General features: G+C 39.6%; 1 protein-coding gene across 2 annotated transcripts in view; it reads left to right on the forward strand.

The window, feature by feature from the left end:
- The window catches only part of PID1 (phosphotyrosine interaction domain containing 1), a 204,877-nt gene that overhangs the window by 82,128 nt on the left and 104,468 nt on the right, over positions 1-18,281 (forward strand). For both annotated transcript variants that reach the window (XM_039855836.1, XM_039855837.1), the window contains one exon: positions 14,689-14,835. In XM_039855836.1, the coding sequence (XP_039711770.1) occupies positions 14,689-14,835 (147 nt within the window). The remainder of the gene's footprint in view (positions 1-14,688; positions 14,836-18,281) is intronic.

Consider the following 18,281-nt stretch of genomic DNA (forward strand, 5'->3'; position numbering starts at 1 on the left):
CTGCAGGCCCAGAGCCCTTCCTTTCCAAGGGAAAGTGTATGATTTCAGTGAACTGAAGTGAAGCCACTAGTCATGGTCTCTGTGGCTAAGGGTCATCAGCATCCTACTAGTGAGGCTGGATATCTGTCTGGCTTGACCTTCGGCCAGAGCTCATTGCCAAGGTGATTGTCAGAATGGAGCGGTCTAGTTGATGCTGGTCAGTCGTGGCACATGGAAGGGAGTAAAGGAAGATGAGAACAGTGTGACTCAGGCCTGTGTTTATTTTGAAGGCATTGTTTTCTTCATTCCATTAATGTTGCTTTCCTTCATTTACTCAATCATTTGTTTATTCCTTAAACATTCATTTAGTGACTATTCTGTGTCAGGGGCTTTGCCCGAGACAAGGGATGCAAAGAAGAGACAACATATAGACAGAACATTCAGGTTATTATTGGTGGTATGAAAATACTGATTATTGTCCAGGGTACTGTTCAGGCAAAAAGCAGACAGAGGTGGGAGCGAGGAGTTTCAGAAAAGTCTTCGTGGGTGTGACCGTAATTGAGAGGGACGTCAACAAAATATCAGAGTTGCTGTCTCCAGGTGACTTTTTTTTCTCTCTCTTTAAAAAAAGCCTCCTAAAGGTATTGTGTATAGCAAATGAATTCTCCGTCCTCTGTGGATGACTTTGCAAAACAGAGCACGCCACTGAGCCCTGATCAGAGCAAACTCTGGCTTGCCAAAGCTCTGGCATGTCACCTTCCTGACCGCTTGAAGCCTGGGGACAAAATTATTTTTAGTTTCCTTCCAACCTGCCAAGATAATGTTCAGTCCTGTATCAACCAAAACACAGTCCTGCAGAGGAATTTTGTGTAGCAAAAACAAAGTGAAAATAAAACCAAATGTGTATGTACGTAAATACGTGTATGTTTATAACGTATCTGCTGATAAACTGGATATTTACTGATACTATAAATTGGAACTTGAAGGTGTTCTAGGGGTTGACCTCAGGGACTGAATGAAGTCCCTTGGGAGAATATGAGAAACAGCCTTTGGAATCTTAAATTCATAACATTTGGTTTGGTTTCCAAATCTTACATTGTTTTGTCTGACTTCTTTTCATTCTTTTAAAAGTGTGTTTACGCTGTTCAGTTTTTATTCTCTGCTCTGTGGCCTCATTTATTGCTTAGAGGAAGATAGGAACTCAGGGGTGTTTCTTGCTGTTCACTACCTTTGATAGTCAGCTTTTTAATAGCTGCCTTGTGTTTCACTCATGTACGCGTGTGCATCGAAGAATGGCATGGATAGGCATCCACTTGAGCTATGCCTCATGTACTATTTAATTACAAGTAACATACATTAAACTTGACATAAAATTATTAGAATTTAGCTTTTTAAGTGGTATAAAATACAAATTAGCAAAAAGAAAGAGGACAAAGGGAAGGAAAAATTACATGCAATTCAATTTCCTGGAAACGGCTAATGTTCACGCTTTTGTATGCATACTTCCAGACATTTCAAAATGATCGTCTAAATTTAAATGACATAAAATGTGGAGGGAAAAGAATAAAGAAACTTTGTGTGTGTGTGTGTCTGTGTGTCTGTGTGTACACATGTGTCAGTTACTCTTCTAGGTATTTAATATACATTGTGAATAGAAAAGTTGGATGTGAGAGAATCTGAGCTTCGACATTAGAATGTCTTAGAGTGAATTGTCCTTGTTTTGTTTTTGTTTTTGTTTTTGTTTTTTTAGAATCTTACTGGAAGATAGATGGGATAATCCTTGTAAAGTATCTGGCACTCGATGAGAGCTGTGGATCTCTCTCTCTCTCTCTCTCTCTCTCTCTCTCCTCTCTCTCTGTCTCTCTCTCTGTCTCTGTCTCTCTCTCTCTCTCTCTCTCTCACACACACCAATTACTGGTTATGTTTTAGGGTAAGTCACATATTTAGACTAATGATCGAACCTAGGATTTTCTGATTCTAAAGCCTTCCATTTCATTATGTGCCTTATACTATTTATTGCAAAATTAGTTCCTTTGCAGTTCTAAAAGATGATATAGTAGCTACTTTATTGGCTCTAGATAGGGGTACAAAAATGATTTGGAATGGCATGCTGGGATGAGAATTGAACCTGGGTCAGCAGATGGCAGGGCTTCTGTGCCTGGTTGTCTTTGATGCCGGTAGTTTGAGGTGACCTTGGACAAATTTCTTCACTTTTCTGGGCTTCAGTTTCTTCATCTGTGAAATGTGAGAGTTGGTCTGGGTCATCTGGAAGGTCGTTTCTATTCTTAATGGTCTGTATTTTCTGGTAGTTACTTCTAAAGAGAGTTTCAGGGTTCATGTTTCCACATTTATTTGTGAAGAAGGATGAAGCCAATATATCTGCAAGAGGAGGTATCTGAGAAGGCAAATGGGAAGCTGACCACAACCAGACAGCAGGCAGCATCCACGAAGACATAAATATCTGAGCTGGAAAGAAACAGGGTTTGGGAGAAAGGACCTTTGTGAATTCTAGACAATGCTAATATGAACTTTATAATATTTTATGTATATCTTTCAAACACAAAGCATTCTTTAGTGCACGTAGTTTTTAACCGATTAAGAATATGAATTTGACTTCTGGCTTCTGCATAGGTTACACACAACCGGAAAGAGCCATCAGTTTTGTCGTATCAACAAACAAAAAGCCAGATAATTTACTAAATCAGAACTTCTCTTGACCCCGTCAAGACCCAGGGTCATAGTTCATCCGGCTAGCCTGAAATATATAAAATCAAGACCTCTAAAAAGAGACCACATATGAGTTAGGGCAGAGCATGGAAGGAAGATGACCTGCAATATAAGAGGGCAAGAAAAGTTTAGCTAAAATTATTAACAAATCTCAAAGGTCGAAGGTGGGCCAGTGTTAGAGTACAGAACCCTTGGTTGCTGTATATCCAAAAAGAATTCACATCAATTCATAGGCTCTTCTAAACAGACCACCGCAGGGGCTCAAGGGAAAGATTGAGAGCCAGGCTGCAGGCCAGAGCAAGCCTGGAGGAGGGGCATGCTCGCCACACATAAAGCCCTACCTGGACCTTTCTCCCCTAAGGAATACAAGACTTCTTAGCTAAGGTCCAGCGACAAATCCTGTGGCTCTTAGGGCATAGGTGAAGACACACTGTAACTGTGGAGCAGAAAAGAAAAGAAAAAAATTCTTTACATCTGGCAGTAAGTGACAAATGCTATAAGGTGGGGCTAAGTCAAGATCACTGAGAAAGCCTGACTTTTGAGAGGAAAAGACACAGGACCCTCCTGAGACTGAAATAGAACAAGAGAGAAGAACCTTTCCCTCCCCTCCCCACTGCCCTACTCCCAGACTAGAAAGCACTAGAAGGAAGCAGTTGCAGTCAACCTCTGGGGCAGGGAGACAGTGTTGGGAGAGACCCTCTTTGAGTCCCACGTGTACAGAGAAGTCTGAAATCTGAGAGTGGAGCAGGAACATTGAGACAGGTTCAGGAAACCTAAAGACAAGGTAATTTTAGAGGAATCGAAATCTGTGATACAGCAATAAAACCCAAACCCAGACCAATTCTAGACCCGACTGACTTGACACACCACATGAACCCCACATGAACAGAAGAAGGGACTTAGTCACTTTCAGGTATAAATGCTATTTGTGTCAGACTCGACTGTACACGATGTCCAGAATTCAATAGAAAATATGAGAGACACAAAAGATCAAGAGAAAGACAATCCATTGTGAGGAGACAAAGCCAGTAACACAAGCAGACTCAGAGATGACTCAGGTATGGAATTTAAAATAATTGTGATTAATATATTATAGGCTCTAGTGGAAAAATTGGAGAGCATGCACGGACATTTCATTGAAGAGAAACAAGGAAAGAATGAAATGAAACTGCTAGGGAGAAAAAGAACAAGAACAGCAAAAACAGAATAAGAGAGGTGAAGACCACCTTTAATTGGGTCATCAGTAGACTCAACACAACTAAAAGAAGAATAAGTGAACTTGAAGATAATAGATCATTGTTTTGATTGTGTTGATTTTCTGTGTTATATTTTATTAATTTCTCCTCTGATCTTTATTATTTGGTTTCTTCTACTCACCTTGGGTTTCATTTCTTCTTCTTCTTTTTTTTTAAAGTTGAAGCTGAGTTTATTAAATAATTTTCTTCTAATACTGGCATTTTGTGCTATAAAATTTCTCTTAAGCACTGTTTAAGTGACATCCATTTTTGACATGTTGCATTATCATTTTTCATTTATTTCAAAATACTTTCTATTTTACTTTTTGGTTTATTCTTTCATCTATATTTAGAAGTATGTTATTTATTTTCTATATGTTTCAAAAATTTAAAGAGATTTTTTCTGTTACTACTTTGTATAACTCGAATACTAAATTTACTGAGTTTTAATTTTTTTTCCATGGCCCAAAATTTGGTCTATCTTCGTAAATGTTTTACGTACATTTGAATTCTGTTGTTTTTGGGTGAAGTGATCTATAAATGTTGATTTGTCAAGGTAGTTTTGGTGTTATTCAAACCTTTCTCCTTGCCGATTTTCTGTCTACTCATCCTATCAGTTTTGCAGGGAGTGATATTGAATTCTCCAACAATATCTGTAGTTTTTGTCTGTTTATCCTTGTGGCCTATTAATTTTTCTTGAGTTCTTTATATTTGAAATAAATTTCTTATAGGCAGCATAGAGTTGGGTCTTGTTTTAAACAAATATCACTGTATCTGCCTTTCATTAGGACTATTTTTAATACCTTTCTTAGATTAATTTTATAGGTTTTAAATCCATCGTTTTATTATTTGCTTTCTATTTGTCTCATCTTTTTTGTTTTAATTCTTTTCTCTCTTTCTGCCTTTTTTTTATGACTTCATTTTATCTTTGTTAGTATATATCTCTTTGGTTTGTCATTTTGGTTATTGCTTTATGATTTATAGTATACACCTTTAACTTATCACAATATACCACTAATGATATTAAGTCATGTGACATATACTGTTAGATCCTACTGTTATACAATAGTATAGTTCCATTTCACCTTTTCTGACCTCTGTACTAGTGGTACAATACATCTTATTTTTGTATATGCTAAAATCCCTACCATGTCGTTATTATTTTTAATAATTTTTTAAAGTAGTCAATTACCTTTCAATTAATTTTAAATAATAAGAAAAAGTCATATTTGTCCATGTAGTTACCCTTTTATGTGCTCTTCATTCCCTTGTGTGGATTTGTATTTTCATCTTTTCTTTCTGCCTGATTGACTTTCTTTAACATTTCTGATAGAAAGGGTCTGTGATTGTGAATTGTTTCAAGTTTCATATGTCCTGAAAAGTCTTTATTTCACCTTTATTCTATATTCAGAATCCTGGCTATAGAATTCTAGGTTCACATTTTTAATTTTCTTTTAATATATTAAAGGTGTTCTACTGTCTTCTCACTTGCATTATTTTCAATGATAAGTCAACTATCACATTTATCTTTGTTGCTTGGATTATATTATGGAATTTTATTATGATGTGCCTTGGTGTAATTTTCTTCATATTTCTGTGCTTAGGACTTGTTGAGATTCTTGTGTATGTGGGTTTATAATTTTTTCAAATTTGGGAAAATTCTATCCATTATTTCCTCAACTACTTTTTCTGTTTATCCCTACTTCTCCTCTGGGATTCTAGTTATACATATATTAGACTATTTGAAGTCGTTCCTTAGCTCAATGATTCCCCCCTGCCTCATCTCTCTGTTTTATTTTGAATAGTTTCTATTTTTTGTCTTCAAGTTTACCATTTACTTTTTTGCTGCAATGAAATCTATTATTAATCATACCTAATGTACTTTGCATATTTGACAGTGTAGTTTTTATCTTCAGGAGTTAGATGTGGATCTTTTTGAATCTTCAGTATCTCGACTTACCTTTTGGAATATATGACATATAGTTTTAATGCCACTGCCTGGCATTAAACATTATAATATTGACATCAGTTCTGGGTAGATTTTGAATAATTTATTCATTATGGGTTCTGTTGTCCTGCTCTTTTGCATGTCTAGGGACTTTTGATTGGATGCAAGACATTTTGACTTTTACTTTGTTGGCTGCTGGATATTTTTGTTTTCCTGTAAATATTCTTCAAGTTTTTTGTGTGTGGAATTCTGTTAAATTTCAAAGCACTTTGATCCTTTTAGATGTTCTTTTAAGGATTTGCAGGTAGAACCAGAGTGGCACTTAGTCTAGTGCTAATTTTTCCCCACTAGACTAGTAACTGCCTTATTCAAAAGAGTTCCAGTTTAATTTTAAAAGCCTACTGGGACTAGACTTTCTTGAGTATGCTACCCAGTGCTTAAGACTCATGAGTTTTTCCAATCTGGCTGGTGGGAAGAGGCAGTGTTATTAGTCCTATGAGATCCAGCACTCTCATCTCTAATCATTCCACTGGTTCTTTTCTAGCCCCAGTTGGTTTCCTGTCATGAATACTCTGATTAAGGCTCAGCTGAATATTTAAGGAGACCCTCTTCAGATTTCCATGGTTCTCTCTCTGTGCAGATTTCTCCTTTTTCTTTACCTCCTCGGGCTTTCATCTCTGTCTCCTTAACTCTGGGACTCTTCTGGGACATTTCTGTACTTTTCTTTCCTTCAATGCAGCCTGCAAACTCTTTCAAGGTCATAAGCCGGACAGTAGTACAGTTTACCTCATTTATTTCAGGGATCACTGTCCTTCATTGCTTGATATCCAGTGTCTCACGAACTGTTGTTTCATAATTTTTTTCCAGTTTATTTGGTTGTTGTAAGGATCAATTTGGTCCCTGTTTCTCAATCTTGATCGAAAGCAGAAGTCAAAACTATTGATCTTTAGCAGTTTAATTATATTCGTGCATTGAGATTCGCTACCAGGGGCATGTGGGAATACTTTGCACAGAGAATAGGTTCCTAATTTCTGGCCCATACTCATTGTGTGGAATGACAGAAAGACATGTTGGCCCATTTATATGATAACTTCTCTCTATCAGTCACTCACACTCTCTTAGTTGAATTTTCATAATTTAAATATAGATATGACTTAGTTCAGTCGTATGTAACTTTTTTTCATGAGTGAGTGATATTTTTGTTCTGTGATCCTTAGCGTTTGCCATTTTACACCAGGGATTGCAAATTCAAATGCCTATAAAGATCAAACAATACTGTATAGGAGTGAAGTTGGTAATATGTAAAATGACTATAAAAATAGTCACTTATGTTTAGCATAGAAGAGAATGCTGGCAATGGGAGAAAGAGAGACACTGGCCAATGGCAAAGGAAAAATACCTAAGTAGATAAATAAGGGCAGTTGCAACAACCATATGGAGCTAATTTTTTTGCCATGAGGATGCAAGTTGCTTTTATAGATCTTCTGATCTTTCAAGAGAAGTGAGAATGCAAATTTTAATCGTATGTGCCTCAGTGCTGAGTACTACTTCAAATTTAAGTGAATCGAATAAAACATACCTACAGGCCAAATGTGCCTTTGAGCTGAGACCTTGCAATCTGTGTTTTATAATAGTTTAACTGTTAACATATAGAGAAATAGTTCAGAAGATGACAGCACGTGTGTATATGTGTATATTTCAGATCAGTAACAAAATAAATAAATGACTATATATACATATGTGTACACACACACACACACACACACACACACACACACACACACACCCTGAGGGAGCCTTTCACAAGTCTTGGGGTTTTTTTTTTTGCATACTCTGTGGGCATGGAGTTATTTTTGTGCCCCTCCCACATAATCTCTTGAGAGAATCTGTGATATTCAACAGAAATGCTTCCATAATTGAAACTTCATGAATAAATATGGGTGTGTGAACATGAATATTTTCAGTTTAATAATAGCTATCATTTTAATAGATATAGACAGCCTTTTAAATTTATAAGTATTTGGATGTAGGCTTTAAAAATTAAACTGGAACTTTTTTGAATAAGGCAGTTACTAGGATAATTTGCAGTAAGAAGGTAAATGCCAAGTTGGTATAGGACTTTCTCTTCTTGAAATACGTGATCAACATAAACTTTATTAAAAAATTAATCCTTGAAATCAAACAGCGTGATTTTGTATATGCCTGCTAGATTTTGGGAGACTATAGATCCCTGTTTTACTTTTAAAAAGGACAAAACAAACAAACAAACAAAACTCTTTGCATTAAAACATTTAAATAAGAGTTGAATTTAATTAAGTAAATTTCTTTTTATTCACTCAATAGATTACTCTTAATCAGATAACACATCTTTTGCTGTTTATTTAACAGGAAAATATTTTTCTTTTATTTTTTTTCTTGTGTGAAAATGCTAAAATAAGTATTTAAAAGCAGAAATCTAAGAATTTACATTAAAAAGAATAAGCAAAATATCTTATTAAGTGCCACAAAAGAGTATCACCATTGTTCCTTTTCTCATATTTGGGGCCTGAATATACCTTTTTCAAAAAATAAGTACTATAAAAATATAAGGAAAATACAACTGAGTGAATTTGGAGTAAGAAAATGAAGTGTGATTATGAACGAATGTCCAGGCCCTACTGATTTTTTACACTTGTACAGATTAGCCGTTGTGTAGTGTACTTGAAGTTTTCCATTAATTTGGTTCACCCATTTGTTCCTTGTGGCTCTCTTAAAAAGAACATTTGCAATATTTTTGAAGCTTGATTAGAGCATTCCTGACTCACTAATTAGCAAGTTAAAACTGACCATTGTAACCAGGCTTCAAAATGCAAAGATGAACCAAGGATTAAAACCTTAAAGCCACCCCCCTAATTTGAGTGAGGATAGTGGTCCAGTTACCTTAGAAAAAGAGGAAGTGGCATTTGTCTTCCAAAGATGCTTTATGTTTTAGATACAGAATAAATACAAAGGTGAGATCCACACGATTTGAATTGGTAAAATATGTAAATCCTCGCCTGCTAAACTGTCAGAGATTAATGTCTGAATAAGAGTAGGATGCACCAACTGTAAAATTATACAGAGCACGGCAGCGATTACCCCATCGCATAATGGGGCTTGATTTAGAGCCTCTATTTTAGGATCACACATAAAGCACCAAATGCAGAAATCCCAGCTTTGTTTAATTCGTCTGGGGCAGTGCGCTAATTTTCTACAACCCCATTCACTTCTTTTCTTTAAGAATGAATAACGCATCTTCTTTATGGAACTCTGTGCATCTTTCGCTTGGGAGAGGTCGCTTTTCCAGACTCCTCTATTCGGTGCCTCTTTTGTTGCCTTTTTCTAATGCAGCTGGGTTATGACATTTTAAGTTGTTTGTCTTTATTGCACTTGCTCGTCCGTGCAAAGAACAAGCAACATTTTCGACGTGATATAACATGTCAAAAGTTGATGAGAAAACTGAGGCCCACGTGGTTTTGACAGAGCTGGTTATAGCTCTGGGTCTTTGCTACTCAGGAGAGCTTGTCACCCAAATTGGGTGTCACTGCAGGTACACTGTATGACTCTCTCTTGAGACTTGGATGTTATCTCATTTTGACAGTGGCTCCGAGGGCTTTATCATAGACATGAATCACTTGGGGACTATAATACCTTCTTCAGATTATTATTCAGAGCTTTATCATTAAGGCTCAGCCTATTCAAATAACTAAGTGCAAGATTCACTTTTTTTTTTTTTAAAGATAATGTTGCTATTCATTTCTGCAGTTTAACATTTATGAAGTCTTCTTAAAAATTTCATTAGTGGCTTCATTTTATTTTCACAGATGACCTTCCATTAAAAAGTAATTTGTATTGGTGAGACTCTTTTAGTTGTAAGGATAGGACACCTAGCACAAGCTTGCTAAAGCATAAAAGGGAATGCATTGGTTCACAGTGTCAGGAAGACCACGGTTGGATCTGAGTCAGATGCAACTGGACCCGGGTGCTCGGTGATGTCAAGTCTCTGACTCTCCATTCCTCAGCTCTTCCTGTGTCTGTGTGGTCTCACAGATCGGAAGGTCAGCAGCAGCTCTGGACTCACATCACCCCGATCTAGTGACCCTATAGGTCAATCTCCGAGAAGAGTGCGTTCAGCCAATCTTGAGTTTCCTCTGAACCAATGCCTTTGACTCGGGACATGTAGTACTCAGATGGTCAAACTATGTCACATATCCGTTCCCAGTGTCAGGGGACGGACCACCTTCTTTCACAAAGCAGCGTAGAGGAGAAGTTTCCCCAAGGAAGAGGGCAGAAGAGTGTTCTGTGCACATAAGAAACGTCCGAACTTGTGGAGAATTTTTATGAGTTTATTTGAGCCAAATTGATGACAACGGACTGAGAAAATGCTCTAGAGAATGGCAGTTTTGCAGCTTATTTTCACATTAGAATCAAAGGAGGAGATGTAAGAAGGGTTACATGAAATCCATTGGTGGTAGGTTGAGGGGGTGGGAGAAAACAAAGTGGGGGTAATCTCTGGGGTTGGATTAAAAGGATACAATTATTTTACATTAGTGGGTACAGGAGAGTTAATAATCAGCGTTCACAGCACATAGAGATGGTATGTGGGCAACACCATGACAATGAGAGGTTCTGTGGTTTGTCCTCCGGTGCTGTGGCTGTCCCCTGAGGGGTCTAGAAAAGGAGATCACTCTGACATTTCAAAGGTGTGTGATCTTAGATGTACAAAGATGATAGACAGGCTCACTTAAGGTAAAGACTGACCTTTGCCAAGAAAACTACAGGGCTAGGACATGACTACCCGCCACGATCTACTTTTAGTTAGGAATTTTTATGTTCAGACCTTCCTGTGTGGTTACTTTTGGTCTCTGAGTTTGTAGAACCCACCAGGTTGGCCTCCGCTGAGCTCGTCTGGTTTAGCATGTGGCCCCGTCTTCATCCACAAGTCTTATTGGAAACAGCTGTAGCCATCACACTTCGACCACTTGAGATTTGCAAGAGCAACTCACAGTTACACAAGAATGTTAATTTTGTCTAAAAAAGGTGTGTTATTGTAGACTCAGTGATTCATCAAGTAATTCACATTGTATTTCCCTGCTTACCTTCATCCTTTCACAGTGGGCAAAAAAGGATAAGATCATTAAAAGAAAAAAAAAACACACACATTATTATTTTTGTTTTTTTTGAAAAAGGAATCATTTTCTCTATTTCACTTACAAACATTGTCTCATCCTCTCTCTTTAGTTTTTCTAACAATCTATGTCACTTGTCACATAGATTTGCAGTTGTCATTTGATTTAACAGTCTCCACCTACTGTGAGAAACCCTTTCAAAAGGAGACTAATATTTTATTTCTGTTCCAGCCATGCCTACACAGTGTCTGCATGTAGGTGTTCAGTAAAGGTGTGTAGAATGAATGGGTGAGCAAACACACCTGCCTGGCTGGAGATACCAAGGCTTTAAAGAGTTAAATACCTGAGGTTATACGACTCATTGTGTTGAAGTCGGAACTTGAACTCCGTTATCTTCCTATCCTTAACTTTGGGTTTTAAAAATGTTTGTTTATTTCTTTTACTTGGCTCCCCAACCAAGTAATCGAGGGGTCCGAATGTGTGCCAGTCTGCAACTCTCAGTCTCTCTGTGTGCTTGGAGACTGAACCAATCCAGTTAGGACACTGGATCCCACAGTAGGGACAAGAAGAAAATCTCAAAACTTCTGGGCAGTGTGGTTGTCCAAACATCTGTGAGGATAGAGTCGTTTCTAGTGCTATCGTCAAGGACTTGCTGTATAGCGGAAGTCAGGCTGAGTTGAACTGTGTTGTCATGTACCTCTCAGAGAGCCCCAGCAAAACGGCAGACAGGGAAAGGTGTCCCCACTTGCTCATGACCTCATCTTCTGAGTCGCTCTCCCCTCATCCTCCTCATCCCGTGGCCTCCACCCTTTCCCACAGAGGCAAAACAGCCTTGGCGCTCATGCTCGGCGATCCATGTTTTCCCTCCCAGACCACTTTGCATCCCCAAACCCCACACCCTCTTGGAATGGAATCAATAAAGAACAAAGACAGAAACTTTTGGATGAATATGAAAACTTGCTCTACGTAAAAAATATATATAAATCAATACTCACTGGGAAACATAAGGGCAAGTCCATTTAAAAAAATATTAGGACTGGTGACTTTGTAACTTGAAAGGTAGCTGTATCAGTCAGGGTCAAATCAGAGAGACAGAACTAGTAGGAGATATATAGTGAGATTTACTTGAGGAATTGGCTTGTGCAGTTGTCGTGGCTGGCAGGGCAGTGCTAGAATCCATAGGGTGTGCTTTCAGGAGGGGCGGGCTGAATGCTCGGGAATGAGCTGAAGCTGCTGTCTAAAGGTGGAATGTCTTCTTCAGGAAAGCCTCAGCTTACCTGTGAAGGTTGTTCAGTTGATTGAGTCAAGCCCACCCTGATTATCTAAGGTGACCTCTCTTACTTCAGTTCAACTGATTATGGACTTGAATCCCACCTGCAAAATACTTTCACAGCAACAGCAAGGTTATTATTTGATTGAATAATAGTAGCTTAGCCAAGCTGACACATAAAACCGACCATCTGAATGGCCTTTAGAGTTCCAGTAGATTCTGTGTGGGCCGTTAATGGTTGTAAGCCCTTGGGATACTTCATGGAATAAAATAGGTTTTGCTCCTATGGCATTCATATTCTAGTGGAAGATGACAGACAATAAAATAAACAACATAACTATATATGTTTATAGTGGTGATATGTAGTGGTAAGAATAATAAATCGGGAAGGGAATAAACAGCAAGGAGTATATGTGTGCAGAGCTAGCCAGCCTGCAACTCTCAGTCTCTCTGCGGGGCCCAGTGAGAAATGAAAATTCAGTGTCCCCTATTCAAAAAGTAGAAAAAAGGTGTTTTAAAAGGTACTAAAACTGAAAGCATTTTCTTTCTTTCTGTTTGTTTCTTTGTTTCTACTTAACGCTGTTCTAAGTAGAGAAAAATTAAAAGCTTAGATTGTTAACATGAATTTACCATTCATCGTTATCTTGTGAAATACCCACTGTCCCTACAAATATAAGAGCTGAATCATGGAAATGACACCATTTGCATTTCCTGCATTTTGTTCTGATGAGAGCAGTGGAAACACTCCACAGAACAAACTCACCTGTTTTAGTTTTACTTCTAATATGTGCATATTTTGTCAACACTTTACCTTTGGTTTACTGGTTAGCGAGGAGGGATTGGCAGGAGGGGGAGCTGTGACAGCCGTGCCTGTCCCTTTCCTTCTATGTAATCATTTTCAGCAAAAACGTTTGCCTAGTATAGGAAAGTCATACATATGAAAATGATATGATAGGGTTCCTTGAGCATCCATGTTTCTTAGAAGACGACTGACTTCTTTCTGCATTTGAAGCGAGTTCTAGTTCTCAAGCGTGGCCTCTTGAGGCTGTCAGTGCACCTGTGTACTGAGTCAGAGCCTTAACGTGCTTACCTTGCTCTCGCTTTGCATCTTGCTGAATTCCATACAACTGGGGATGCACATATTGTGTGTATCTCCTCTACTCACGAAATACTGCACCGTTCCATCCGACTTAGCTTACGGAACACATGCTCAAAGATAAAGTTACTAAGGATTTCAAGATAGTGACATCAAACTAAGAGCATTAAACCAAGCATAGAGCCATCCTAAGCATGGGAGAGACCCTGTGCAATTGCACAGGTTGCATGCCCATGAAGCCAGCTATGTGTATGTATATTGATGTGTATGTAAGCTATTTTAGATAATGAAGCCAAGGAAGGATTGTCTCATAAGATAACATTTGATCAGAGTCCCCAAGTAGGGAAGGAAACAAGGTTTGCAGTTACCTAGGACAAGAATAGCATATTTAAAGGTTTAAGGTACATGTCTTTGGCTTATTCTCAGAAAGTGAAGAGGTCACTGAGAGAGTTAGATCAGAGAGACAACAGGTCCCTGGATCATGCCTGGGCTCGGAGGCCAAGCGAGGACTCGGAGTTTCTCTATGAGGAAATGGGAATACTTGAAACAGCTTAGCAGAGGGATGACTTGCCATAATTAGATTTTAGAAGGATCGCTGTGTGACAAGACTCTTTACAGGGCAGGGCCAGAAGTGGTGGGACCAATTTGGAAGCTGCTACGCCAAACACAGATAGGGCTTGGACTGGGTGTTAATCACTATCTAGCAGTGATTAAATATGCTTGGATTCTCTGCATATTTCAGAACTAGCACCAATAGGAGTTGCTTATAGGATGACTCTTTAGAATCCTGAGACAGCAGATGACATGGTTCATTAAGTAGTGAATTTCCCGAAGAACTGAGGAGGCAGAGAACAGGTTTTTTCACAGTTCTTCTTTTCTATCATCTCTAGACTTTCCCCTCAGTTGCTCCTATAACATCCTCTTTTGAAAAATCTTCATTTCTTTCGCTGAATTCAGCAGGAACACATCTCTAGGATTTCTTCTGTGTCTATCACCTCGGAAGAACCTCTCAGAACAAGATTGTGGTAACTCCGCCACTATCCCACTTTTCTATGATGTCTGCGTAGGGACTGGCTGTCTCTACGGTTTCACTTTAGTAGTGTCCCAACAGATTTTTCCCTGCCCTTCGTTTCACTAAACATCTCTTGGCCTCCTCTATTAAGGCAGAGTTAATAAAACAAAGATTTGCCACTAGGTTTGATGTACAATTGCATCATGTACAATTCCAAGTGATTTAACTCAATTCAGCTTATATAATTTTCCTGTTTTTTTTTTTTTTTTTTTAGCACTTTCAGACCATGCTGAAGTCTAAACTGAATGTCCTGACACTGAAAAAGGAACCGCTTCCAGCAGTCATTTTCCACGAGCCGGAGGCCATCGAGCTGTGTACCACTGCGCCCCTGATGAAGACCAGGACTCACAGTGGCTGCAAGGTATGTGACGCATGGCCCTCTTGGTGGAACAAAAAGACATGTAGCCTTAGGACACTTCTTTCACAATGGTAACATGTTTTAAAAAATGGAAATATAAAATGACTAACAAAATAAGCTCGTCGAGAGATGGTGGTGTGATGCTTTATTTTTCTTAATGATGTGGCATCCTTCATCATTTGGGATTACGCACTGAAGTTGTACTCTGTGAGTCTTTTGGGGGGCAATTGTTGTGCATTTTTGTATTGCCTCTGCTCTCAAAATTTATACTAATATTTATGCCTCAGAATCCACTAAAAACATTTGTCATTTATGTAAACTGTAATGCCGACATATAAAGAAATCTAGACATGTATAATTTTGGTAAGCTTTTGGGTTCTTTCTCACAAGATACTCCTTTTACATGAGTTAATAAATATAGAAGTTGGTTTAGAGGGACCAGAAAATCTTTTATGCCTATTTGTCATCAGAAATGTGTTTTGAGTCACGAAAATAGAATGAGGGGCAGGAAATGGATGTTCGCCTGTGGATTTCTCTGATCACCTTGGAGATGCACCCCTTTCCTCACTGCCTTCCAGGCCAGGGAAGCAAAGGTCCACTGCTCTTTCTCCTCAGCGTTCGGTCCCCTCCCCTGTTCTCGCACGGCTGTGGTGAGATTGGGGCCTATGGCGATCTCGAGTGATGGCGGTGCGCACAGAACCTCATACACGTCCGTTCATTCCACAAATACTCGTCGGGTGCTCACTGTCTGCCCGACACTGGGGGCGGTCGTGGGCAAGATCCACCAGTGTCTTTATGGGACTTACCTGCTGGTTGGAAGAGGTGGGAGGAGAAAATACAGGTAAATGAGCATCGGCTGGTGAGAGAGCCAGTCTGTGAAGAACTTGTGGAAGAATGTTCTGGGCGGAAGGGCCAGGGAAGGCTAATTCTCGGAGGTGGATGTGGTCTTGTGTGTTTTAGAGTGGGAAGCGATGGGCCCGTGTAGCTGGGACGCTGAGAAGGTAGTAGTGAGCGATGGGGTCGGGCAGGGATCTGGGTATAAGGAGTTCACTGTCATGCCCAGTAGTTTAGATTTTTTTCCTGATTATTACAGGGAAGTGTCAGAGGGATTTAGTCAAGTTACATGACTCTATTTAAAAAAGACATTCTAAATGCTAACATTATGAAGGTGAACTTCCAACTTCCCAAGAGCAGTTGGCAGCGGCCGTGCTTGAACCAAAGAGAGTGGATCCACGGAACTTGCCTTAGGTCTCAGGGTGTGCAATGCTTTTGGTGAACTGATGATATAAAGGAGTTATAAAAATATTCACTAAATTTAAAAGTGATATGCGATCAAATGGGTTAGACTTCCTTTGGAGATTTCCTAAAGTCATTTTGAATTCTGTTCCAGTTGGGGGAAATGGTCCCTCAAAGGAAGATAAAGCCAGTAGGGACGAGTACAGGAAGAGTTTAGCTTGATAAAGTCTACAGAGTATGTTTTAATGGAAGAGAAAAAAAATGCAGTTATAAGAGTAAAAAGACTTAGCAGTCCAATCCAGATATGAAAGAGGGGTGTGCGTGTGTGTGTGTGTGTGTGTGTGCACGCGTGTATCTATATCTATATCTATGTCTCTATATGTCTCTGTCTGTCTGTCTATCTCTCTATTCGTCATCTATCATCTATCTATCATCATCTATCTAAGACATACTTGCTAAGAGAATAAAAGCCACCATTTTCCTGAAAAGGAATATAGGCTTGAGGATTCATGGCATAATTTTTTTTTCTATGTACTGCCTTAGGTCATGTTCATTTATTTTACTTCTAAAACGAAGTCGAAAAAAATAGGCATTCAGAAGAGCATGCCAAAGAGAGCGGGGGCTGCCCCTGCGTCAGCCTTTGGGGCTCGCTAAGCAAAGGGGAATCGGCCATGATTTCAGCTGGACATAGGGAAGAACCTCTGCCTTCAAGGCAAAAAGCACATTCCGCCGGGCTGTAAAATATTTGTGAACTCTCTATCCCTAGAAATCTTGAAGAGGAGATTCCAAGCATAGATCATTGTAACCTGGAATTGGGGATCTGGGCCGACACCTCTTGAGGTACTTTCCAGCTTTATGATTCTAGTTGAAGGGAGAAAACCTCCAAAGTATCATTCTTCAAATCGTATACTGTAATACACTTTATACATTTAAATTTTAACTGCAAACACACTGGGGTTACGGCCTTTAATTCTCCGGGACAATATCGCAATTGTGTTCAGTGTCATAATCTTTTGTTTAAAAAGCACAAGAAGGTTAGATTATTTTAGTCTTGATATTTCTGTTTAAAATCTCCAGATCTCCCCCTTTCCTCCCCCCTCCCCCCATCATCCCCTGGAACAAAGTGCAGTGTTTCCTCTCTGATTCTTGCGAATAACTTAGCTCACAAAATGCCAGCTGCAGAAGAGACTCTCTCCCGGGCTCACGCCTGCCAGGAATAATGAGCTCCGTGTAGCCTGAGCCCAGCCACCGGGCCAGCACCCGGGACCCTGATCTTCACACAGTGCTAGTTCTTTTTGCTTAAAGGCTCTTAAGTTGCGCTTGTATAACTGTAGATTTTGGAGAAGGGAGAGAGGCAGGAGGAAGCAAAGGGAAGAAGGAGAGTTGAAAATGGACGATGGTGAGCAGCGTCCAGGTCGCGGCCCATCTCAGAGGCCCCGTTTTTCTCTGATCTGTATTCTCCCCAGGTCCTGATGGGGTTGCCCTGCCAGGCTATTCATGTTGCGGGCAGCTGGGTCTTTGTGTGCTCTCCTCTATTGCTGCCACTTTTTTCTTTTTTTTTTTTCCTGGAGTGGAGTTCTTTTTCTGTATAACCCACTGCATACCATTAGGACGCTCCCGTCGGTACCCTCGCTGGAGCCGTTTGCAGTATCAGATGCTGTGTCTGGTTTTGCAGTGGCAGCGATGGCTTGCCATTCCTGTCTTCTGCCTAGCACAGTGGAATCCTAGGTGGCTTCGGCTCATTAGCAAACATTTATTTAATTAAAAGTTACTGAAGACCTACTGTGTACATGGAATTATGAAGAAAGGAATCAAACGGGTGTTGTCGGTGATACGACTTATAGCCAAGTAGAAGCAATAAGGTGAGAGAACCACCAAGAGCCGCAAGGACTTTTGATACTCGCGTATGTGTTCGAAATCCTGGAATTTCTGGGCCTTCTTTCCAGGGGTTTTGATTCATGCTGTCAGCTTAGACAGCAGCTTGCACTTAAAAACAGACCGTGTAATTTACATGAAGCGGTGCCTGGACCATGCTTTGAGCTCGAGGGCTTGAACCACAGGATGGAGTGTTAGGGGCAATGCAAGTGACATAAACGAGTACGTCCCCTATTAGGTGGCTGATGGGGTGAGAAATGGTAAGTAGGGGTGGCCGCACCTTGTAGGGTCAGAATGGGTTTGCCACAGGGTTGACCAAGAAGAGGCCACAGTCTAAG

This window comes from Pteropus medius, unplaced genomic scaffold (assembly GCF_902729225.1).
Source record: "Pteropus medius unplaced genomic scaffold, Ma_sr-lr_union100, whole genome shotgun sequence".
Classification (NCBI taxonomy): domain Eukaryota; kingdom Metazoa; phylum Chordata; class Mammalia; order Chiroptera; family Pteropodidae; genus Pteropus; species Pteropus medius.